General features: G+C 50.4%; 1 protein-coding gene across 1 annotated transcript; it reads right to left on the reverse strand.

The window, feature by feature from the left end:
- Positions 1-3,336: 3,336 nt before the first annotated feature.
- Positions 3,337-23,152, reverse strand: ZNF652 (zinc finger protein 652). Its single transcript, XM_062508048.1, is given in 10 exon segments — positions 3,337-3,851; positions 4,692-4,836; positions 5,565-5,680; positions 7,340-7,487; positions 11,773-12,735; positions 12,738-12,830; positions 13,720-13,817; positions 21,337-21,425; positions 21,719-21,975; positions 22,481-23,152. Coding segments are annotated over 10 exon segments (3,096 nt in total).
- Between the last annotated feature and the right edge of the window lie 1,414 nt (positions 23,153-24,566).

Consider the following 24,566-nt stretch of genomic DNA (forward strand, 5'->3'; position numbering starts at 1 on the left):
ATCCTGGAGGATTTATTGAGAAGGGAAAGAAAAAAAAAAAATCGCTTTGAAACCTGGATTACAAATTATGGATTGGAAAAAAATTTTTTTTTTTGTTTTTTTTTCAGCGTTTAAAAATCAGATTATGCCAGGGCCTGGGCAGGAAATTGTGGCACCACTGGGGGTTGCAGGAGTGGAATGCAGAGAATTCCAGGGAATTGCATCGGTTGGGAATTCAGGATCGGAATTTTTTCCTGCCAGTAGGGAAAGGGGGGGGGGGGGATTTAAATATTCGGGAGAAAATGATTTAAAAAAAGTCATTCCTTTCATCAGGAGGGGCTTTCAGCTCAGCCAAAAATGAGATTTTGGGGCCCAAAATGGCCCCAGAGTTCCCAGTGTTATGGAAAACCCAAATCCAGGATTAGGAAAACTTTGGAGAATCATCCAGGGAGGAGCAAATTCCAGAGGTTTTCTCCTGGGGGGGAGAATTCCACATTTTCTGGCTAAAAATGAATCCCAAAGACCAGGACCAGGGCAGAATTCCACCCCTGGGGATCTGTGGATGTGGAGTTTGGTGGGACTGGGGTGGGAAAAGCAGCACCAAGAGGAGAAATTCCTGGGAAAAAAAAAAAGGAATTCCTGGGCACTGCTCCAGAGGAGGGAAATTCCAACCTGGGGGGTTCCAAGGGATCCCAGAGAATCCCAGCCCTTGGAACGGGGCAATTCCCACGGGAACTGCCCCAGCTTCCCAAAATCCCCGACCCTGACCCTAAAACCCCTCCCGGATTCCTGGGATGGAGCTGCCTGGGAATATCCAGGGCTGTGGAGCAGCTTCATCCCAAAATCTCCCTGTCCCAAAAACCAGGCACGAGCTCGTTCCCTGTCCCTGATCCCACTGAATTCCTCTCTCCAGGAATTCCAGGAATTCCCTGATCCCATTGAATTCCCTTCTCCAGGAATTCCCTGATCCCACTGAATTCCCCTCTCCAGGAATCCCAGGAATTCCCTGATCCCACTGAATTCCCCTCTCCAGGAATTCCCTGATCCCACTGAATTCCCCTCTCCAGGAATTCCCTGATCCCACTGAATTCCCCTCTCCAGGAATCCCAGGAATTCCCTGATCCCACTGAATTCCCCTCTCCAGGAATCCCAGGAATTCCCTGATCCCACTGAATTCCCCTCTCCAGGAATCCCAGGAATTCCCTGATCCCACTGAATTCCCCTCTCCAGGAATCCCAGGAATTCCCTGATCCCACTGAATTCCCCTCTCCAGGAATCCCAGGAATTCCCTGATCCCACTGAATTCCCCTCTCCAGGAATCCCAGGAATTCCCTGATCCCACTGAATTCCCCTCTCCAGGAATCCCAGGAATTCCCTGATCCCACTGAATTCCCCTCTCCAGGAATTCCCTGATCCCACTGCACTCCCCATTCCCAAGAATCCCAGGAATTCCCTAAATCCTGAGAGCAGCACTGGATTCATCCCTACTTTACCCAATCCCAAGGAAAGTCACCAAAATCCTGCCCCAGATCCAATCCTTGGCTCGGGACACTTCCCTTCCCCCTTCTGGCTGATCCTGCTTTTTTCCCTGCACTTCCCATTCCCGAATTTCCTGACCTGGCAAGACAAAAATCTCCCTCCCCAAACCCATCCCAATAAAATTCCTGAATCCACATCCAGCAGGAATATCTGATCCCAACAGCTGAAGAGAAACCGGGAAAAGGGAAATAAAAACAAATAAAAATAACAAGACAAAAAGAGCCCTAAAAAAATAAATTAAATCCAGAAATTGCCACTGGTTTTTCCAGAGGCCTCGGGGGTTTTTTTTTCCTCTCTTCTCCGAAGCACCTTGGAGTTGTGGGGTTGGGGAATTTGGGAAAAGCATCTTTGAGGAATCACATTTGGGCTGATTATAAAAATTTCTCTATTGTACAACAGAGGTGCAGCTACACTGAAAAAAATTACACCGTTTATGGAAATACAATTATTATTATTATTATTATCATCATCAATTTTTTTGGGCGTTTTTTTTTTTGTTTTGTTTTAGTTTTAGAAACAGACTCTACTAAATAGGATCTATACAAAAAAACCTCTAAAATAATTTCTGTAGTAAAATAAAGAAGTGTGTTAGGAGAGCTACACAAAAAACAACGGGAAGGGGAATTTTTTTTTTCCTTTTTTTTTTTTTGGTGGGTTTTTTTTTTTTTTTTTTTTTTTTGCTTTTCTGGATGAACGCTCCGAGCTCGGGGTGCTGAAAGGAATCATTACGTACACAGTGATCATTAATGCTCTGTATTAATTAACTCACAGCCTTTCCCATTAGTACAAAGAGCCCCGTGCCCACCTCCTCTTTGAGGAGGGGGCCGGGATATAAAAGCCAAGCAAACCTCGTCAGCTGATATGAAATTAGAAAATCCCACCAGTCTCGGGAGCTGGGGTTTAGAAAAGTCACTGGGAAAACACAAATTTGGGGGAATTCAGTCCTGGGGGGGGGTTGGGGCAGGGCTCGGCCCAGCAGAGGGGTGGGAGGGGGGAGCAGAGCCAGGTGGGATCCCAAAGGTGGATCCCAAACCCTGATCAGAGCCAGGTGGGATCCCAAAGGTGGATCCCAAACCCTGATCAGAGCCAGGTGGGATCCCAAAGGTGGATCCCAAACCCTGAACAGAGCCAGGTGGGATCCCAAAGGTGGATCCCAAACCCTGAACAGAGCCAGGTGGGATCCCAAAGGTGGATCCCAAACCCTGATCAGAGCCAGGTGGGATCCCAAAGGTGGATCCCAGATCTCAAAGCTGGATCCTGGATCCCAAACCCAGATGCTGGATCCTAAACCCAGATCCCAAATGAGGCGTGGGGTGGCAGGAGGGCGGATCCCAGAGCCCAAAGCCGGATCCTGGATCCCGGATCTAGAATCCCAAACCTGGATCCCAGATCCAGACCCCATCCCATCCCAGGGTGTGTCAGTGTGGCTGTGCTGGCCTGGCCTTGTCCAGGTGCCACAGGAAGCCTTCGCTGTGGTTCAGGGTCTCGATGCCATCCCAAATCCCAAACCCAGATCCCAGATCCCAAACCTGGGTCCCACGTCCCGGATCCAAGATCCCAAACCCGGGTCCCAGATCCCCCATCCCGGATCCAAGGTCCCAAACCTGGATCCAAGATCCCAGATCCCCCATCCCGGATCCAAGACCCCAAAGCTGGATCCCAGATCCAAGAGCCCAGACCGCGTCAGCGTGGCTGTGCCGGGCCGGCCTCGTCCCGGCCGTCGCCGCCGTGCCCGTGGCCGTGCCCACGGCGGCTCAGGGCCTCGGTCCCATCGCAGATCCCCCATCCCAGCCCCCAAACCTGGGTCCCCAGAGCGTGTCAGTGCGGCTGTGCCGGGCTGGCCTTCTCCAGGTGCCTCAGGAAGCCGTCGCTGCCGCCGTGGCCGTGGCCGTGGCCGCGGTGGTTCAGGGGCTCGCTCTTGAACAGGGCAGGAGGAGGGGGCAGGTGCGGCACGGGGGGCACGGGCAGGTGCTGGGGGTGATGCCCGTGGGGGTGATGCCCGTGGGGCTGCAGGGCCAGGGGGCCGTAGGGGTGCGGGACGGGCCGGGGGGGCGCGGCCGGACCCAGCCCCAGCGCGGCGCCCGCGGCCGGAGGGGCCGGGCAGGGAGCGGGAGCGGGGCCGGGGAGCAGAGCGGGGCCGGGGCTGGCGCCGGGGCTGGTGACACGGAAACATTTCTCCTTGTGGGCTTTGAGCATGTTGGAGAAGCGGAAGCGCTGGCCGCAGACGTCGCAGGGGTACGGCTTCTCCCCGGTGTGCGTCCGCCGGTGCCGCTTCATGTTGGGCCGGCTGGTGAAGCTCTTGCCGCAGATCTCGCAGATGAAGGGCTTCTCTCCTGGACAAGGCACGGGGGAAAACCTCTTATCTGTGAGAGAACCCCTGGAAAAATTCCCTGATCCATGGGGGAGCCCCTGGACAAACTCCCTGATCCATGGGGGAACCCCTGGAAAAATTCCCTGATCCATGGGGGAGCCCCTGGACAAACTCCCTGATCCATGGGGGAGCCCCTGGAAAAATTCCCTGATCCATGGGGGAGCCCCTGGGAACATTCCCTGATCCATGGGGGAACCCCTGGAAAAATTCCCTGATCCATGGGGGAACCCCTGGAAAAATTCCCTGATCCATGGGGGAACCCCTGGGAAAATTCCCTGACCTATGGGGAACCCCTGGAAAAGCACCCTGATCCATGGGGAACGCCCAGGGAAATCCTGGCTCCCCTCAAGGGTAAAGGGTTTCTCTCCTGGACAATGCATGGGGGAAAACCTCTTATCTGTGAGAGAGCCCCTGGAAAAATTCCCTGATCCATGGGGGAACCCCTGGAAACATTCCCTGACCTATGGGGAACTCCTGGAAAAATTCCCTGATCCATGGGAGAGCACCCAAGGAAATCCTGGCTCCCCCAGGATTTAGAGCCAAAAGCATCTGAAATCTTGGCTCAGTTGGGATTTGGGACCAAAAGGCTCCAGCCAGGACCTCCTGGAAACACCCAGGAAACAAATCCCACCTCCCATTTCCCCCACAGAGAATCCCCGTGAAGATTTCTACACCACAAAGGAACCAAGGCAACGAATTAACCTTTCCCAGGCCATCTCCCAGCTGGAAAACCCCAACCCCAATTCCCCCGAGGGAATTCCATGGGAATCTCCTCATCCAGGAGGGTTTCCCCAGCCCTTACCTGTGTGGGTTTTCATGTGCTCATCAAAGTACTGCTTCATGTTGAAGTCCTTGCCACACCACTGGCACATGAACTGCTTGTGCCCGATGTGGATGCTCATGTGGGAGCGCAGCTGGTACTTGTACTGGAACCTCTCGTCACAGTTCTGGGGGGAAAAAACAGGAATTCCGGGAATTTGGGAAGCTGGGAGTGAGCCCTGGAGGGGGATGGGAGGGAGGGTCGGGTCGGGTGAGGAGTAACTCACAGGGAAAAAAAAAAAAAAAAAAAAAAAAAAAATCAGGGGTTTTATTGAGTTATTGAGGGCTGGGATAAAGGTGTGGATCAGGAGGGTGGAACGGTTGGGATTGGGAGGAAAAAGATGGGATTGGGTGGGAAAAACTGGGATTGGGGGGGAAAAACTGGAACTGAGCTGGGTGGGAAGAGCTGGAATTGGGAGGGAAAAACTGGGACTGGGTGGGAAAAGCTGGGACTGGGTGGGAAAAGCTGGAATTGGGAGGGAAAAGCCAGGCAGGGATAGGGCTGTTCCAGGAATAAAGGAGTTTTTTCTGTGGCTCTGGAGCTCAGCCCGCTGTCTCTCTCCACTAGAGGACTCTGCCTCCCTCCAAACCAGATCCTCACAGCTCTTTTTGGGATTTGTTTCCCCTGGAATTGTCATTCCCAAGCCTGTACCACCCACTGTTCCCTCTCCCAGCCCCAGTTCCCCTCAGAATTCCCTGAGGATGGATCTGTGCTGGGATCACCCCTCACTGATTCAGAATTCCCAAACTCTGATGAGGCCACCCTTCATCCCCACCCCACCCCAGGCCATTCCCACTTCCCAGGAACATTCCCGTGGATTTTCCCCGTGGATCCAGCCCTCAGGAGCTGCCTCACCTCACACCTGAAGGGTTTTTCCCCCGAGTGCTGCAGGGAGTGCACCTTGAGGGACATGCTGCGCTTGAAGGACTTCCCACAGGTCTCACAGGTGAAGGGCATGTCCTTGGTGTGGGCTGCAAGACAGGAAAAAACAAACAAACAAAAAAAAACCAAAAAACCATGGAGATCCCAGAGGGCAAATCCAGGAGAAAAAAGGGGGCTTGGGAGAAATATTCCTGGGAATTCCAGGCAGGGAAGTGGTTGCTGGTGGTGGTTGGTGAGCACAGCCCTGCTCACAGCCAGGGATTGGCGCTGTCCAGCCGTGGCTTTTGTGCCAGCAATAAACTGGGACAACTGGGATTGCTTGGGTTTCATGGAATCCCAGGATTTGGGGCTTGGAAGGGCTTTAAAGATCCATTCCCACCTCCAGCTATCCCAGCTGGCTCCAGCCTGGCCCGGGGCACTGGTGGGGATGGAACTAATTGAGTTAAGGATTAATTGCTGTCACTGAGAGGAAGCACAGGTGAGGACAGAAATTCAGTGAAGGTGCTGATTGTGAAGGGTGAAAAAGCAGAAATTCCCTGGAAAAAACAGCTTCTCTGGGAATTCCTTCACAGCCCCTGCCCCACCCTCCCAGCCAGGAATTCCATCCCTAATTATTAATAATGTAACAATAATAATCTTTGTGGAGTACCACACTGGGGAAAGAACAGGGGATGAACCAAACAATGCCTGAATAATAAATAATAATTTAAATTTCCCAGTTATTTTAACTCCCCCTGACCATTTTGAGTCCCCCTGACTACTTTAATTTTCCCATATAATTTACTCCCCCGGCCATTTTAGCCCCCCAGATAATTTTAATTTCCCAATTACTTTAACCCCCCACACCATTTTCATTTCCCCATTTCACTGTAACTCCCCCTGACCATTTTACCTCCCCCTGACCACTTTAACTCCCAAGATCATTTTCATTTCCCTATTTTAAACCCCCAGATAATTCCAATTTCCCCATTATTTTAACCCCCTTTAACCCCCCAGATAATTCCAATTTCCCCATTATTTTAACCTCCTTTAACCCCCCAGATAATTCCAATTTCCCCATTATTTTAACCCCCTTTAACCCCCCAGATAATTCCAATTTCCCCATTATTTAAACCCCCTTTAACCCCCCAGATAATTCCAATTTCCCCATTATTTTAACCCCCTTTAGCCCCCCAGATAATTCCAATTTCCCCATTATTTTAACCCCCTTTAACCCCCCAGATAATTCCAATTTCCCCATTATTTTAACCCCCTTTAACCCCCCAGATAATTCCAATTTCCCCATTATTTTAACCCCCTTTAACCCCCCAGATAATTCCAATTTCCCCATTATTTAAACCCCCTTTAACCCCCCAGATAATTCCAATTTCCCCATTATTTTAACCCCCTTTAACCCCCCAGATAATTCCAATTTCCCCATTATTTTAACCCCCTTTAACCCCCCAGATAATTCCAATTTCCCCATTATTTTAACCCCCTTTAACCCCCCAGATAATTCCAATTTCCCCATTATTTAAACCCCCTTTAACCCCCCAGATAATTCCAATTTCCCCATTATTTTAACCCCCTTTAACCCCCAGATAATTCCAATTTCCCCATTATTTTAACCCCCTTTAGCCCCCCAGATAATTCCAATTTCCCCATTATTTTAACCCCCTTTAGCCCCCAGATAATTCCAATTTCCCCATTATTTTACCCCCCTCCCCAGTGCCCCCGGAGTGGGACCCCAAGCCACGTGCAGGACTCACCAACCATGTGTTTGCGCACGTGGGCCATGGTGTAGAACTTCTTCTCGCAGATCTCGCAGGAGAATTTCTTCTCGGCGTAGCCGTGCACGATCTTGATGTGCTCGTGGAGGGACCAGAGCTTCTTGAAGGATTTGTTGCAGGACACGCACTGGGGTGGGCAGAGACCAGACAGGGGATCGGGGTTAGGGAGGATTGGGATGGGGGTTAAGCTCAGGGTTGGATTTAAAAAGGGTGGGAAAAGGTGCCTGAGAAGGAGAGGTTTGGGATTTACACCTGAGGGGAGGCTCCAGTGCCTCCTGATCCCCCAAAATCCAACAGTGTGGGAGCTGCACACGGACAGCTCCACAAACACAAAGTGCTCAGTGACAAAATCCAAACCCTTGGAGAGGGAAAATCCAAACCCTTGGAGAGGGAAGGATCCAAAACCTCGGAGAGGGAAAATCCAAAACCTCGGAGAGGGAAGATCCAAACCCTCGGAGAGGGAAGGATCCAAAACCTTGGAGAGGGAAGATCCAAAACCTTGGAGAGGGAAGGATCCAAAACCTTGGAGAGGGAAGGATCCAAAACCTTGGAGAGGGAAGGATCCAAATCCTCGGAGAGGGAAAATCCAAAACCTCGGAGAGGGAAGGATCCAAAACCTTGGAGAGGGAAGGATCCAAATCCTCGGAGAGGGAAAATCCAAACCCTCAGAGAGGGAAAATCCAAACCCTTGGAGAGGGAAGGATCCAAACCCTCGGAGAGGGAAGGATCCAAACCCTCGGAGAGGGAAAATCCAAACCCTTGGAGAGGGAAAATCCAAAACCTTGGAGAGGGAAAATCCAAAACCTTGGAGAGGGAAAATCCAAAACCTTGGAGAGGGAAGGATCCAAAACCTTGGAGAGGGAAGGATCCAAAACCTTGAAGAAGGAAAATCCAAACTCTTGGTTGGAGAGGGAAAATCCAAACCCTTGGAGAGGGAAGGATCCAAAACCTTGGAGAGGGAAAATCCAAACACCTGGAGAAGGAAGGATCCAAACACCTGGAGAGGGAAAGATCCAAACACTCGGAGAGGGAAAATCTAAACCCCTGGAGAAAATACAGTCTCTTGGAGGGCAAAGAATCCAAACCCTTAGAGCGTGAAGAATCCAAACTCCTGGAGTGGGAAAATCCAAACATTTTCAGTGGGAAGGATCCAACCCTTGCAGAGGGAAGAATCCAAACCCGTGGTGCAGAAAAAAAAAAAAAATCTGAACCCTTGGAGTAGAAAGAATCCAAACATTTTCACTGAGAAGGATCTAAACCATGGATGCAGAATGAATCCAAACTCCTGGAGTGGGAAAATCCAAACTCCTGGACAGGGAAGAACCCAACAGAGCTGGAGGAGGCCGACACCAATAAATTCCCAAAGCCCCATCCAGCCCTTCCTGACCCCCCAAATCCAGGTGTGACCAGTCCAGGTTCTCAGGGGCCTCTGGATCTCCATGGAATGCAGCTCCAACCTCTCTGGATCTCCATGGAAAGCAGCTCCAACCCCTCTGGATCTCCATGGAAAGCAGCTCCAACCCCTCTGGATCTCCATGGAAAGCAGCTCCAACCCCTCTGGATCTCCATGGAATGCAGCTCCAACCTCTCTGGATCTCCATGGAAAGCAGCTCTGATCCTGCTGGATCTCCATGGAAAGCAGCTCTGATCCTGCTGGATCTCCATGGAAAGCAGCTCCAACCCCTCTGGATCTCCATGGAAAGCAGCTCTGATCCTGCTGGATCTCCATGGAAAGCAGCTCCAACCTCTCTGGATCTCCATGGAAAGCAGCTCTGATCCTGCTGGATCTCCATGGAAAGCAGCTCTGATCCTGCTGGATCTCCATGGAAAGCAGCTCTGATCCTGCTGGATCTCCATGGAAAGCAGCTCCAACCCCTCTGGACATTCCAGGATCAGCTCCTGGATCAAATCCAGCCCCAGCTCCTCCTGCTGTGTTCTCCTCGCTCATTAAAGGCAACACTGGAGGTCCACAGTGACACTGGAATGTGAGAATTCCTTCCCAAAACTCCCGTGGAATGTCCAGGAAATTCAGCCCCCCGAGGATTTCAGCTCTTCCCAAAAAACTTCATTTAAAAAAAAAAAAAATAAAAAAAAAAATCCGTGTCCGAGGTGGAAATTCCAGCTGGAAATCCTGCTGTGTGAGGAAACCAAATCTTCACCTGGCAGGGCACAGGCAGGAATTGTTCCTTATTTTGGGATTTTTGGGTTTTTTTGGGATATTTCCACTTCCCAGCCCATCATATCCCACCCCTGCCCCATCAGTCAGAAGGGCTGGGTGCTGGTTAATTAACAAATTAATCAATCCTGCTCCTTTGGGATTCTGCTTCTTCTCCTGCTGGAATCTCTGCAGGTTTGGGAATTCTGGGGCAGCTGGGAATTCCCTTCTTGGGAGGTGGGGGGGGGAAATTCCTAGAGAGCAGAGAGATTCCAAATCCTTGGATTTACGGTGAAAGGAGCCCCTGGAGGGGTGAAGTCTACAACAGAATTCAAGATTAAAACAGCAACACTGAGAGGAACCACACAGAGAGAGACGAGAGAAATTCGGTGAAGCTGCTGATTGTGACGGATGAAAAAGCAGAAATTCCCTGGAAAAAACAGATTTATTCCATCCCCGGGATGAAAAAACTGGGAGGAGCCAGCCTTGGTTTGCATTTCAATCCAACATTAAACCATTTTTATTCCAGGACAAAGCTCCCCATTGACACATTTAACCCTGAATTAAGGGAAATTTTAATTTTCCCTCAATCCTGTTGGCAACTGGAATAAAAACACATCAACAGGCAGTTGGAAAACACACTCCAAAGGTCAGGACAGAACGAGAATTGCTGGATTTATTCCTGGATATTGAGGATTTGAAGGTGACTCTCAGTGCTGCTGGCACTGGGATGTTTCTGGACCAGGTTCCTCTGGATTTAAACCACGATTTCTAGAATTTCTCCTTTTCCTATCACTTTTGCACACGTGTGTGGATGCACACAGGATTTTTCTCCATTTTACGTGTTCAAAATATTCAGGAATTCCCGTTTCGATTCCTTTTTTTTTTTTTTTTTTAATTCCTGCTTCAATTTTTATGCTGTGAATAAACCCCCTCCATGCTGGGGCATCTCTTAAATTCCCATTTAAACGTACCCTGATGCAGTGAACTTTTAAAATATTTCTTTGAAAAGCTGCAAGAATTAAATATATACTAATAAATCCTTCCTTGAGTTGAAACATACGGGAAAAAAAAAAACAAACAAACTAAATCCAACCCAGCCCAGAGTTAAACAGAGCTGGGAAAAGAGCTTGGAAAAGAGAAATTGCAATAAATATTCCACATGTCCCCCACAGCGGGAGCTGAGGATCAACCCAGCCCAGCATTGAAAACAAACAAACAATGAAAAATGTGCAATTATTGTGTGCTCAAACTCTCTCTCTCTCACACACACACACACAAAAACCAAACAAAAAACCTCCTTGCCCTCCAAATTCCAGCTGCCCAAAAATCCAACTGGGGCTGCTGCTGCTGGGAGGATTTCAGGAGGAGGGTGAAAAGAAGGCCAAAAACAAAAAAAACCAAAAAAACCAAACAGATTTGGGGTGCCAGAGAAAGGAGCAGCACCCCAATTTACTGGCACAGAGCTGCCCAGGGGCCAGGAAAAAAAAAAAATATCCCAAAAGGGAGCAGAAACTCTGGAGCTCTTCCCACAGCTCCCAAAATTCCCCAGCACAGCTGCTCCTCCCATGGCTGGGGGAAATCAGAATTAAAAAAAAAAATTAAAAAAAAAAAAAAAATTTTTTTTTTTTTGTGTCTTCAAGGAGCTTTGCAGGGGTTTCCTGCCAGGGAAGGGGTGCAGGTGCAGAATTCCAACCCTTCAGGAACACTCTGGGAATTGCCTTTGTCTTGTGCTCTCAGCGGGGTTTAAATCCCATTTTAAGCCCAGCTCAGGTCCTGACTCCGCTGCTGCCTCTCTGGGATCTCACAGATTTCCCATTCCAGGGAATTCCTGGAGTTCTGTTTCCCCTGGACACCTCACCTGGCCACGCTGTGAGGTTTTATTGTCCTGAAACCCCTGGAATTCTCAACTCAGTGAGAGCTGTGGGTGCTCAGCTGCAGGACGAGGAGAACGATTTACCACAGAAATTCAGATTTTTGGGACCAGTTACTCCGGATTCCGACCCTGCTAAAGGAGCTTTGTGTTCCCGACTCACAGTTTACTCCTGGAGTAACTGCTCAGAGCAGCTGAGCACTGTTTCCCCTGCCATCCCCTACTTTTGGGAGACCCCAAAATGCGGGATAAAACAGAGCCCGGGCCTGGCTCAGCACCCGGGGCTGTGCCAAAAGAGATTTTTATTTTTTTTTCCCCCTGTGAAGCTTCCACCAGCCGGATCCAGGAGGTGTGGGGACCTGGCAGGAAGGCGAGCAGACCTACCTGGATGTTTTTTTCACAGTCAGTTTGCTGGTGGAGGGACAGCTCACTCTCTAGCACAAATTTCTTCCCACATTTGTCGCAGATCTGCATCCGCCTGTGGGTGACGTTCATGTGCTTCTCCAGGTACCAGCGTGTGTTAAACACCCTGGGGCACTTCTCACAGGTCAGAGTCTCCTTCTCTTCACACTTTGATTTCTGCACAGGTGCCTTGGGCTCCTTTGCAGTTTTCTTCTTACGTTTTGGGGGCTCTGCGCTCTTTCTGCGCCCCCGCGTCGCTCTGGGCGCCGGGGAGGCGGCGGCGGCCGCGGCCGAGGCTGCTCTCCTGCTTCTCCTCTGGCCAACACTAACCTTCTCCACTCTTTTCTCCTTTTTCTTCTGCCTCTCATTCTCCTCATAATCATTACTGTCTTCCGTGGCCTCTTCCCCACTGTCACCCTCCTCTTCCTCACTGCTGCTCTTAAGGACAGCAGTCTCTTTGGATTGGGAGGGGACACCCTTCTCCCCTTTGGACACATTTAAGGTTTGGTTGTTAAGGTTTACCTCCACTATAATCTGCTCCCTTTTGTAAGTCACTTCATCTTCCTCCTCTTCCTCCTCCTCAGAGTCGTCAGAGTTTTCCCTGTCTTCTTTCACAGCCCGGACCTCTCCTACCGCTCTGCTCTCCCTGAAAAACGGCTGCTCCTCCCTCTCGTGGAGGTGGCCTTTGCTCACTTTGCTGTCCACCAGCACCGAGAAGGGGCTCCCTGACTCCCTCTTGTACACCTTGGTGGACAGGTCGAGCTCCTGGCCGGGGTAGAAGGCAGGTGGCCCCTCCTGTGCCATGCCGGCCCCGGGTGGGGGCTCGCCCTTGGCTGCCTGGCTCATCTGGGGGGGCTCATGGGGCGCCCTCCGTCCCGCGGGGCTGCGGCTCGGGGGGGCTGCTCCGGCCCGGCGCCTCTTCCATGGGAGCCCGGCGGGGTCGGGGGGGTCCTGGACGGGCTGGGGTGAGGTTCGGGATCACGGCAGGGGCAGGGCAGGGAGGGATCCTCGGCAGGAAGCGGAGCCCTCGAGCATTTTATCTGCAAGAGACAACGGGGGGAGAGAGAGAGAGAGGGAGAGAGGGGTCAGGTGGGAAATCCCTTCGGATTTTGGGAGGTTTGGGGAAAGCCCGGGGGTGTTTCAGTAGGAGCTGAGGGTGGGTGGGGTTGGGAAAGGGAAGGACAAACATCAGGGATCAGGAGAATTCCCAGCAGCAGATTCCCAAGATGTGGAAATCCAGGCAAGGGATATTCTCCATCCACCAGACATCACCACAACCATTTCTCCTGGGTTTTTTTGGGAGCACTGATGGCCCCACAGGGATCAGGAGAATTCCCAGGGAATGGAAATCCAGGGAAGGAATATTCTCCATCCACCAGACATCACCACAACCATTTCTCCTGGGTTTTTTGGGAGCACTGATGGTGCCACAAACATCAGGGATCAGAACTGGCAGCAAATTCCCAGGGAATGGAAATCCAGGGAAGGAATATTCTCCATCCACCAGACATCACCACAACCATTTCTCTTGGGTTTTTTGGGAGTACTGATGGCCCCACAGGTATCAGGAGAATTCCCAGCAACAGATTGCCACGGAATGGAAATCCAGGCAAGGAATATTCTCCATGCACCACAGACCACCCCAGCAGTTTCTCCTGGGTTTTTTGGGAGCACTGATGATGCCCAAACCCTGCTCTGCTCCCACGGACACGGGGCACCCCCACCCCAAAACACCCCAAACCTCCCCCAGCCCATCCTCACATATTCCAGAGTCACATTCCAACAAGGGCAGCCACGCCTGAGGAATTCCAGCAGAGCCGTTCTCACCTTGCAGCACTAAACCAGACCGGGAACACCGCAGCGATCCTGGATTTCCAGGGATTTGGGGAATTCTCCCTTTGTCTCTCTGTCCCTAAATCCCCACCGCACAGTATCAGTTTGCCCATCCACATCTCCCCCGCGGTTTTCCAGGCTGGAATTTGCCCGGGACGCTGCCACTTCCTCCTGCAGGAAGCGCCACGTGGTCCCTCATGGACACAAAGCAATCAATCCCCCCACATTTCTATTTTTTTTTTTTTTAAATTTTAAATTTACTTTTTTTAACACCGGGACAATTCCACTTTGGGAGTTCGGGATGGCAGCATGAAGCCCAAGGTTTTGGGTTGGGCTGATCCCATCAGGAACAGCCTGGGAAGTCCTGAGCTAAACCTGGGATCAGAGGGTGCAGGGAAGGAGGATTAAGGACAGAATGGGATGGAAGGGACAAAAAAAAATCCCATCCAGGGACACCTTCCATGATCCCAGAGGGCTCCAGCCTGGCCTGGGACACTTCCAGGGATGGAGCAGCCACAGCTTCCCTGGGAATTCCATCCCAGCCGGGAATTCCTTCCCAATCTCCCACTCAATCCCCCTCTCTTCCCGAGATTCCTGTAGTATCCTTTCTGTTCCACCAGAATTTCCCCCCCTTTTGGAGTGAATTTTAACTGGACAGGAGATGAACCAACCAGCACCTGAATAATTAATTATGAATAACAATAAAAAGAATCTTTGTGAAGTGCCACACTGGGGAAAGAAAGGGAAAATAACCAGTTTGTTTATGAACTTCATTAAAACATCTTCTTGAGCACTTCTCCAAATTTTTTTTTTTTGAGGTTTTGGGTTTTTTTTTAAATTATTTTTATTATTTTCGTTTTATTTTGAATTATTTCTTGAGGGTTTCCAAATTATTCCAGAGCATCCTAAAGGTGCCTGGCAGTGACTGCAGAGCCCATTCCCACTGCTCCAGCCTCAAATCCCGAATTCCCAGCCCCAAAGGAAATCCCAGGAGATGGGCTGATAACCCTGGCTTGTGGTCACAACTCACATCCAGACAGAAAAAAAAATATAAAATAAACTGGTTTGGACCAGACAGAATTCCCAATTCTACACCCAGGAAGCTGTGGGAAGGAAGAATCCCAGTTTAGCTTTTCCTAAGTGGTGATGAATTATTCAGGAACTCAGAAAATTCCCTGTTCCACATAGAAAATACCTGATTATTTCCTCATAATATTAAGCATCTCTAGGATGGAAATCAGGAATTTTACTGCAGAGCCAGGAAAGCACAAAACTTGCCAGGAAAAGGAAATTTCACTTTCTCCCCCCCCCATTTATCAAATGGCAAAAAAAAAAATTCTGCCAGTATTTTCACCTCTTCTCACAGAAGGGATATTATATGTTAAAAAAAACCCTTTTTATCAACAGGTACCACCTCAAACCAAGCCCACAGTGGGGTTTATTCTGAATTATCAAAGGTGTTTGCTCTGAAAACCACTTCACTCTGCAGCATCAGTGGCTTTGAACCTTTCACTGCCACCCTCAAGGGACCCACAACTTTCAAGTCCATTATTTAAATAAAACCCAAAGCTCTCTTTAGACATTTAGCACAAGCAGCAGCTCTGAACCACTGCCCTCAAACTGCTCTTAAAACACTTTTTTTTTTTTTTTTCACCCCCTCCTTTTAAATTTCTAATCCCAAAGCAGCGTTTGGGTGTTTTAAATGCCAAAACACCCAAACGTTTTTTAATCATTTTAAAGGTGAATTTAATTTTATCAAGGCCGATTTTTCCACAGAACAAATTCCAGTCATGTTGCCTAAGGGGAGATGCAAGCCCTGATTAAGATGTAGAAAGGAAACAAGAGTTTTAAAGAGATTTTTGATGCTTATCAAGCCCCAAACCTGGGGAATATCTGCAGAACGAACCGGGAGCAATCAAAGGTTTGCAAAGTCTCAGGCATGAAACGCTCGAATTCTGAAGGGAAAAAAAAAAAAAAAGCACAATTTGCAGACAAAAGAGTGGGTGGAGGAAGCTGGTGAGTGTGTGGGAGCAACTTCACACCGAGCTTCTGAAGAAAAACCGCATTTTTTGGTGTTATCTGCGCTAAAAATAGAGATTTGGTTCGCTTGGGGAGGCCTCGGCCTGGCCTGAGGGGAGCGGGGCCGGCCCCGCAGGAAAAGGTGAGGAAAAACTGAGGGAAAAGTGGGGGAAAAGTGAGGAAAAAGAGGATTTCAGGAGAAAGTGAGGACGTGAGGGGAACGGGGCTTGAGGAAAAACAAGAGTGTGGGGAAAAGCTGAGGAAAAACTGAGGGTGTGAGGGAAAAACTGCGGGAAAAGTGAGTGAGGGTGTGAGGGAAAACTGAGGGTGTGAGGAAAAGATGGGGGGAAAAAAAATGATGGTATGAGAAAAAAATTGAGGAAAATCAGAAGGTGGGAGGAAAAAAATGGGGAAAAGATGAAGGCGTGAGGGAAAAACTGAGGAAAAACTGAGGGTGTGAGGGAAAAACCTGGGGGGAAACTGAATGAGGGTGTGAGGAAAAGATGGGGGGAAACTGAGGGTGTGAGGAAAAAAGAGAGGAAAACCAGAAGGTGTGAGGAAAAAAATGAGGAAAAGATGAGGGTGTGAGGGAAAAATTGAGGAAAAGATGAGGGTGTGAGGGAAAAATTGAGGAAAAACTGATAGAGGATTTGAGGACAACTGAGGATTTCAGGAAAAGCTGAGGGTGTGAGGAAAATATAGAGGAAAACCAGATGGTGTGAGGAAAAAAACGAGGAAAAGATGAGGGTGTGAGGGAAAAATTGAGGAAAAACTGATGGAGGATGCGAGGAGAACTAAAGATTTGAGGAAAAACGAAGTGTTTGAGGAAAAATGAAGACTGTGAGGGGGAAGTGAGGATTTCAGGAAAAGCTGAGGATATGAGGAGAAAACTGAGGATTTTCAGGAAAAACTGAGGATTTCAGGAAAAGATGAAGACGTGAGGATGTTTTCCCACTGAAACTCTGTGAAATCCCCAGGTCATGAGAATTATGGAGAGTGAAGCAGCAGGAAACAAGCACAGATTGCACCTGGAAAACACAAAGGGAGGGCTAAAATGACATTTTTGGGGTGTCCAGTACAGGAATTGGACTCGATCCCTTTAGCAGGATATCCCCACGGTTCCACAAACAGCTCAATAAATCTGAGGTATTGCAATAAAAAAAAAAAAAAAAAAAACCCTCAATAAACTCTCCCAGCTGGAAGCACAGGTGCCTGGAACAGGCCCAGCCATTCCCAAACAGTGGGAAAAAACATCTGAAAGGAATTATTTCGATTATTTCTCTCTGCCCCCAGTCCTTACTTTCTTGTGCATCCTTGCTGCTTTAGGTGCAAACAACCCTGAAAATCTGTTTTTAAGCAGGGAAGTTTTATCTCCCAGAGCCTCATCCCGGTGCTTTTGCATTTCCATGGGAAGTGCTGGAGCTGCCTGAGCCCGTGGAAATGCAAAATAAATGCAAAACAAATGCAAAATAAATGCAAACTAAAGCGCTGAGTGCTGCTAACGACCCTATTCCTATTCCCAAACCTCAGATCATCAGGAAAATAATCCTGAAAGAGAAGCAGGGAAGAGAAATCTCCTTGCAGTTTGGGAATGGAGGGTGTCTGGGAGCAGCATTCCCAATTCCCGTGGAAAACAGGGAATTCAGAATTCCCTCTGAACAGCTTTTCCATCACTTCCACAGATCCTGGACACAAAACCCTGGAGAACAACAGCCTGGAGAGGAGATAAATCCTGGAAATTCTGGAATTCCAGCCCGAGGATGCAGCTCCCACCTCATCCTGCTGCTTTTCCAGCTGCTTTTTTGTTTGTTTGTTTTGTTTGTTTTGGGTTTGTTTTTTTTTTTTTTTTTTTTTTTTTTGGCCATTCCCAAAATAACCCTGGGCGGGTATTTTGCTGACTCAGCAGGCAGCACTACTTTGTCTGGAGCTGGGAATTTCCCCCGAAGTGTTCCTCAGATTCCCAGAAAAAATATCTCTTAAAAATCCCAGAAAAATATATCTATAAAATCCTGCCACTGGAACAGAAAAATCCAAGAGGAAGAACCCTCAGGCTTTCCCCCCCCCCCTTTTTTTTTTTTTTCCTTTCAAGAGGAATGATCTGGCTGCATCCAGATTTTTGGGAGACACAAAGCCTTTCCAACCAGCGATTCCTGGATTTTTTTCAAGCATTATCTGCAGGAAAAATCTGTTCCAGAGGTTTCCATTTGGGAATTCAGCGTTAAATTCCCTCGGATTTTGTAATAAATGAGGGTTTGTTGTTTTTTTTTTTTTTTTTTTTAACTGAATCTGGCGGAGTTTGAGATTTAACAGCCACAAACTCAACGTTTTTCTTGAAGTTGGAAAAAAAAACTTTAAAATAACTTCTAGTTCTTTGCCCTAAAACCACAACTCCAGACTCTTCCCATCACCTGAAATATCTAAAAATTAAAAAGCTATGGCTGAGTTAGGAAATTCCAGGTATTCCAATCTATTCCTGCATCCTTTAATGCAAAATAAACCCAAAAACAACAACAACAAAAAAAACCTGAAAATAAGATTACAATGCCCCCAGGTGATTCACTGGTTCACATTTCCCATTTATCACTTTTTATCATCATTATTTGGTCATTTTGAGATAAAAAAAAGCTTTTCAAGGGTCTTTTGACCCTTTAAATCTGTAAATATATCCAAATAGGTGCCAAAATGTTGTTTGGCTTTTTTTCCCCTTTAAAACCGCTTATTTTCATCCCCCTCTGCTGATCTATCTTGAGGAAAATTAAAGCTGAGCTAAGATTTTACTCAGATTTTATTTCAATTATGGCACTTCCCATTAAGCATCACTGAAGTCCAGGATCCTTGGAAACCTCAAAAAGGAAATCTGTCATTAAGATCTCTTGCCCAAAATTAACAATTTTGTCCCCAAAGAGGCTCTGGAGGTGTCTTTGTGTCTTCGGATATGCAGAGGTGTAAATGAAGTGTGAATATCCTGCCCCAAAGCCTCCCTAAAACCGGCATTTCCAGGGGGAAAAAAAAATCCCAAGAGGAAAAAAAATCCCATTTCCAGGGGAAAAAACATTTCAAGAGGGGCAAAAATCCCATTTCAATGGGGGGGGGGGGGGGGGGTGGAAAAAAAAATCCCATTTTCCAAGGAAAAGAAGTCCCTTCTCCAGGAGGGAAAATCCCATTGCCGGTGGGAAAAAAAAATAAAAATAAAAATCCCATTTCCACAGGGGAAAAAAAAAATAAAAAATGTCCATTTCCAAAGAGAACAGGCCCAGCAGAAGGTGCTGGAAAAGCTGCTGGGAAATGCTGGGAAATGTGGCAGTGTGAAACCTCCCGAGGGAAGGGCAGGAATCTCCTGGAGCTGCCAGGGTTTCACTCCCTGTTTTCCAGGAGGGAGGAGCAAGGCACAAAATTCCAAAATCACCTGGGAAAGGAATGGAGTTCAAAAATTAGGTACATTGGGAGGTGGTTTTTTTATTATTATTTTTTTTTAATTTTTTTTTTTTTATTTTTATTTTTTGGGGGGGAAGTTGTGGTGAGAACGACAGGAATTCTGGAAAAAAAAATTTCCTGGAAAAAGGCACAAATCTGGGTGGGATTTAGCTCATTACTATGAGGATGTGTTTAAAAAAAACCCAATCAGGTTTTAAATCGGGCACCAAAACCATGACAGATCCCACCCAAAACATCTCCTGGGGTCAAAAGATTCCTGAAGTTTTGTCCCAAATCCTGGGAAGGTTTTTAAGGCCTTATGTTTACAGTGGGAACAGTTGGGATCCAAGGAAGAATGGGTTAAAAAAAAAAAAATCCACTTTTTTTGGTGAAAAACACTGGGAAAATGGGATTCACGGAAGTATGGGTTTAAAAAAAATCCACATTTTTTTGGTGAAAAACTGGGAAAATTCAACCACATTCCCCTGAAGGAGCTCAGGACACAGCAGGGGGATCTCACCTGGATCTGCTTTAATATTTTAAGTGTGAAACTTCATGAGTATAAAATTAACAGAAAAATCCATGTTTTTTCTCCCTAATTCTTGTGGGGGAAAAACCTCCAAATATTGACAAAATAAAATTCTGAAAGGGCAGACAGCACAGATTGAGCAAAGTGTAAATTAAGGCTGGTTTTGAAAAGTAAAATTATGTTTAAAAATTGACTTCATCTCCCTTTTAGAAGGCCTGGACCTTGCAGGGAGAGAGTCTGTGCTGGAGGAACTGAACCAAGAGAAATAAAACTTTGTATTTTATGTGCTAGATATATCATAAAATACATCAGATATAAAGCATTATATACAGCATATTATAAAACATAATGTATACAATATAATACATAATGTATTAATTTAATCATATATTAATACATAATAAGCAACATATATTATAAATAATAGTCTATATTGTACATTATAAAATACTTTAATAATTATTCACAGAATATTGGAGAAATCTCCCTCTCCTCAGCTGCCTTTCACTTCTCCCTCTTCATTTTCTTGTAGAACCAGGAATAAATTTAATGTAATTATTCTTTTTATTTTTTTTTTTTTCAGGCCCCTGAGAGAGGCAGAGAGAGAGAGAAATAGGTCAGTGAGGAGTTTTGTAAGCACCTGAAATCCACCTGTGCCATCTCAGGTGTGCTCTGGGCACGTCCCTGCTCCTCCTGTTTACTGCAAAAATCCTCTCACAGCTCCGGGAGTCCTTCCCAAGGCATTCCCACATGGAGCCTGCTGCTCTGATGCCAAAAGCAAACAAAAAAAAAGCTTTTGGATAGGTAAAAACTTTGAGGTTTTGGGTGGAATTGCAGCTCTCGGGGTAAAATCCCCACATTCTGTGATTGGGGTGGAGAGGAGGAAAGCACAGCACCCCAAAAATCTTCCATTTTTGGGTGATTTAGCCCAAACTTCCACCCTTCCTACAGCAGGATTTCCTCTGGAAACATCAATTAAAAGATTGCCTGTATCATTATTAGATAATAAAGTCAATTAAACACTCACAGTAACCTCGGACACCAAAGCCTCTTTTGATCAGGTGAGCATTCCAAATCAGGTGAACATTCCAAATCAGGTGAACATTCCAAATCAGGTGAACATTCCAAATCAGGTGAACATTCCAAATAATCCCGAGCCACAAAAACACCCCAAATCCTCATTCCAGCAGAAAATAAAAATTATAAACAAGCCCTTAAACCCCCTGGCAGCCCAGGAAACGCAACTGCTTAGCTGGAAAAATCAAAAAAAGCCTTCATGAATTTGCACTTTTCTTTCGCACAGCCTCTGGAAAAGCTCTCCCAGTTTGCGCTGTGGGGTGTTTGTGATCCAAATTTTGCGGTCACACCTGGAATTTCAGCGGGCTCCGCATCCCTGCGGGATTGCAGATCGGTGAAAAGCCACCACAGCAGCAGAGGAACGCACCTGGCACACAGGTAAGGGAGGTGGAAGGGGCAGAACCAGAGGTGAACGATCAGATCCGATAAACACCAGGGGAATGATCAGATATCAGACACAAAACCGTTTTAAAAATCACACCTGGGCAACTCCAAACCCTTCCAAAAAAACATCTCTAAAAATATCCATTTATTAAAGGAACAGGCAGCGAGAAACAGAACTTCCAGCCGGGAATAACCCAGGTGCTTCCCAGAGCTCATCTCCATCCCCTGCCCACAGAGCCGGTGCCAAACCCTGGATAAAAATCTCTCATTCCTCACATCCCTTCCCTCACTTCCACCAAACCCAAGGTGGGTTTCCAAATCAAGGTTGGTTTCTTTTTGTGCGTGTAATTCTGTTAAACCCGCCGAGACGCCACTATCGCTGCACCGGGACACCCAAAGTTCGAAAATCACGCCCAAAATCCCAACCCCGGGGCGCACACGAGCCGGGAGCGCAGGGAAGGGAAGGAGGAAACAGCTGAAGGAAAAGGCTGAGGATGAGAGAAATCCCCCCGGTTTTACAGCCAGAGCACGGCACCGGGAACCGCTGAACCCTCACCTCGCCGGGGACAGCCGCGGGTGACACCGAGCGGGACACGGCAGGGGCCGAGGGGACACGCTCCAAACCCCAATTGCAATTCCCGCAGGAATGTCGCGTTTGCTCCGGGAACTCACCTTCCCTTCCCCTTCCCTCGCCCAGGCAGGTGATACAGCCCCGGGACCGCGGGGAGGGGACACAGAGCCCCGGGGACACCGGGGAGAGAATCCAGCCCCGGGGAGAGCCTTCGATACCGGGCAGAGCCCCCAGACAGAGCCCCCGATCCCGGGCAGAACCCCCAGACCCCGGGCAGAACCTCCAATCCTGGGGGATACCCCCGGACCCCGAGCAGAGTCTCCAACCCCGCGCAGAGCCCCCGGTAGAGCCCCCCGAGCTGGGGCAGAGCCCCCGGACCGAACCTTCAACCTCAGGGGAACCCCCCACCCCCCCCCGATCCCGGGCAGAGCTCCCGGCCCCATCCCTGCCCGCCTGCCTCCTCCTGCCCCGGCGTCCCCGCTCCCCTCCGGGCCGTGCGGGGCCCGTGCCCCGCTCCCCCCGCCGCCCACCGCCGGGCCGGGCCGGGCCTAGCGCTGCTCGGCTGCGCCGCCAGGCCCGGGGGAAGGGAAGGAAGAAGGGAAGGAAGGAGGGAAGGGAGGAGGGAAGGGAGGAAGAGGGGGAAGGGGCTCGGCGGCCGCGCGGGCGGCCCCGCACTCACCCAGGCCGGTGCCCTCGGGGCCGCCCCCGCCGCCGTCCATGCCGGGCGGCGCGGGGAGGGGGGGGGGGGGGGGGGGGGCGCGGGCGGGCGCGGCGGCGGAGGGCGGAGGGCAGGGCGGCCGGGGCCCTCCCTCCGTCCCTGCCTGCCTTCCTTCCCTCCGGGCCCCTCCGCTCGGCCCCCGCGCTCCGGTGGCCGCCGCCGCCGCCGCCTCGGCCCGGGGCCGGCGCTCAGGCCCAGGCGCTGCCGCCGCCGCCGCGGGCGAGCGGACGCGGGTCCCGCTGCCCCTCGGCCGCCGCCGCAGCGCTACGTGGCCGCCGCCGCAGCCGCCGCCGGTCCTCGCGGGGGCGCGCGCGCGCGCGGGGCTCGGTGCTGTGTGTATGTGGGGAGAGGAGGGGGGGGAATGACGGATCGGTGTGCGGCGGGAGCGCGCACGGGGGTTCGGCGGGGGGGGGGAGAGGCAGGCGGGAGCGCGCGCGGGCCGAGGCCGCGTTTGAAGGGCCGGGAAGGTTGAAGGGGGGGTGGGGGGGGGGGGGGTGAGTGAGTGAGTGCGCGTGTGCGGGAGCGCGCTCGGAGGCGGGGAGGGAACGCGCACTGCCGTGAAGGGAGGGGGGAAACACCCCGTAGGACAAGGGGGGGGCGGCGAGTGCGCGCGCGCGGGGGCGCGCACGGACGGCGAGGCGGCGGTGGCGGTGACGCGCACGGAGAGGCCGCGGGAGCGCGCACAGGTCGGTGCGGTGAGAGGGGGGGAGAGGCGGCGCTGTGCGCATGCGCCCCGGTGCCGCCGTTCCCGCGCTCCCGCCCCTTTCCCGCCGCTGCTCCACCTGAGGGCCGCAGGTGAGGGGGGGGCCATGCGCATGCGCGGGGGGAAGAGAGGGGGACTCGTTCTCCCGCGCCGGTAATTAGCGACTGTGCCCTAATTAACGCAGGAAGGTGGTTGCGGGGTTGTGCGAGGCTGAGGCTGTGTGAAGGAGCGAGGGGCGCTCCGACTTCTCCTCAGCTTGTTCGTCCATTATTCCTCGCAGGTAATCAGCGCAGCCAGGTGAGGCGGGCAGCCCGGCCTGAGCCCTGAGGGATGGCTCCAGCCCTCGCAGGGCGCGGAGCTGCCCCTCAGCACCAGGTAAGGCCCCAGAAGCAGCAGCAGAAGCCGCCGCAGGCGCTCCCTGTGCCAAACCCCAGCTGCCGCTTGCCCGAACCTTCCTCTCTCTTTAACACGCTAATTACCGCTTAACCCCAGCCTGCGGTTTGCTGATTACAGCCCGATGCGACAAGAAGCAGCACCTGTGGCAGGTAGCTGGTGACAGGTGTGGGAGGGGCTGGCCCTGCCCCTCGCCAGGCTGGCATCGCCTTCTCCATTGCCGTCACCTGCCCTGGGAAGCTGCGGCGCCTCGGCCACAGCCCCAAAACCGCTGCTGGGGCGGTGTAGGAGGGGACAGCGCTGCTGTGGTTCGGGTTTGGCAGCCGTGCAGGAATTAGCGAGAGCAGCAGGAGCCCGCAGGGGGAAGGGCACCAACCCCTCTCAGCTTTGTGCTCCTTTCCTCAACCCTTCAGTCTGCAGTCTCTACCTGGGGTTTGTTTCCTCACCTGAAAATTCCCCCTGCCCAACCCGCAACAGCGGAGGGCACTGGATTTGAGATTCCGCCAAACAAAAACAACTCCCTCCCCCAAATCTGGTATTTGGAGTTCCAAATTTCAAATTCCAGAGGGTTGGGCTTGATCTGGATTCCTGAGCAGAACCCCGGCAGGGATTGGGGCTGGCAGAGGCGAAGTTCAGGATGGAGTTAAAAGGGCAGGGCGGGCTGGGGAAGCCCCGGGGTGGGATCAGAACAATGCTCCCGTTTGAATTCCTTGCCCGAGTTGTTCCTGGAGCAGAACGGGACACGCTGACCCAGCCCTGGGGGAGCTGGTGGTTCCTGTCCCAATCCAGAGCTGGAAATGGTCACCTGGAAAAACCCTGGAGTGCCTGGACACTCAGTGCAGCTCCTGGAGGAAAACCAGGGGGAGGATACTGGGGCAGGTGCTGCTGCTGCTGGAGAACTCTGGGGATGAGGGTGTGCTGGAATTTCCTGCCTTGGAGAGGGAAGTGCATCATCCCCATTCCTGGCAGGAAGATCCTCGGGATAACTCCTGGAGCAGCCCTGGCCCTTCACCCCGTGCCTGGTGGTTTGTGAGGCCGGTTCTGCCTTGGGGACAGCCTGAACCAGGCCTTGGCACCCTCGGGACAATTTATCCTCCCCCAGAATGGAAGAGCCCTTGGAGCTGCTCAAGGATCC

This window comes from Cinclus cinclus, chromosome 24, assembly GCF_963662255.1.
Source record: "Cinclus cinclus chromosome 24, bCinCin1.1, whole genome shotgun sequence".
Lineage (NCBI taxonomy): Eukaryota > Metazoa > Chordata > Aves > Passeriformes > Cinclidae > Cinclus > Cinclus cinclus.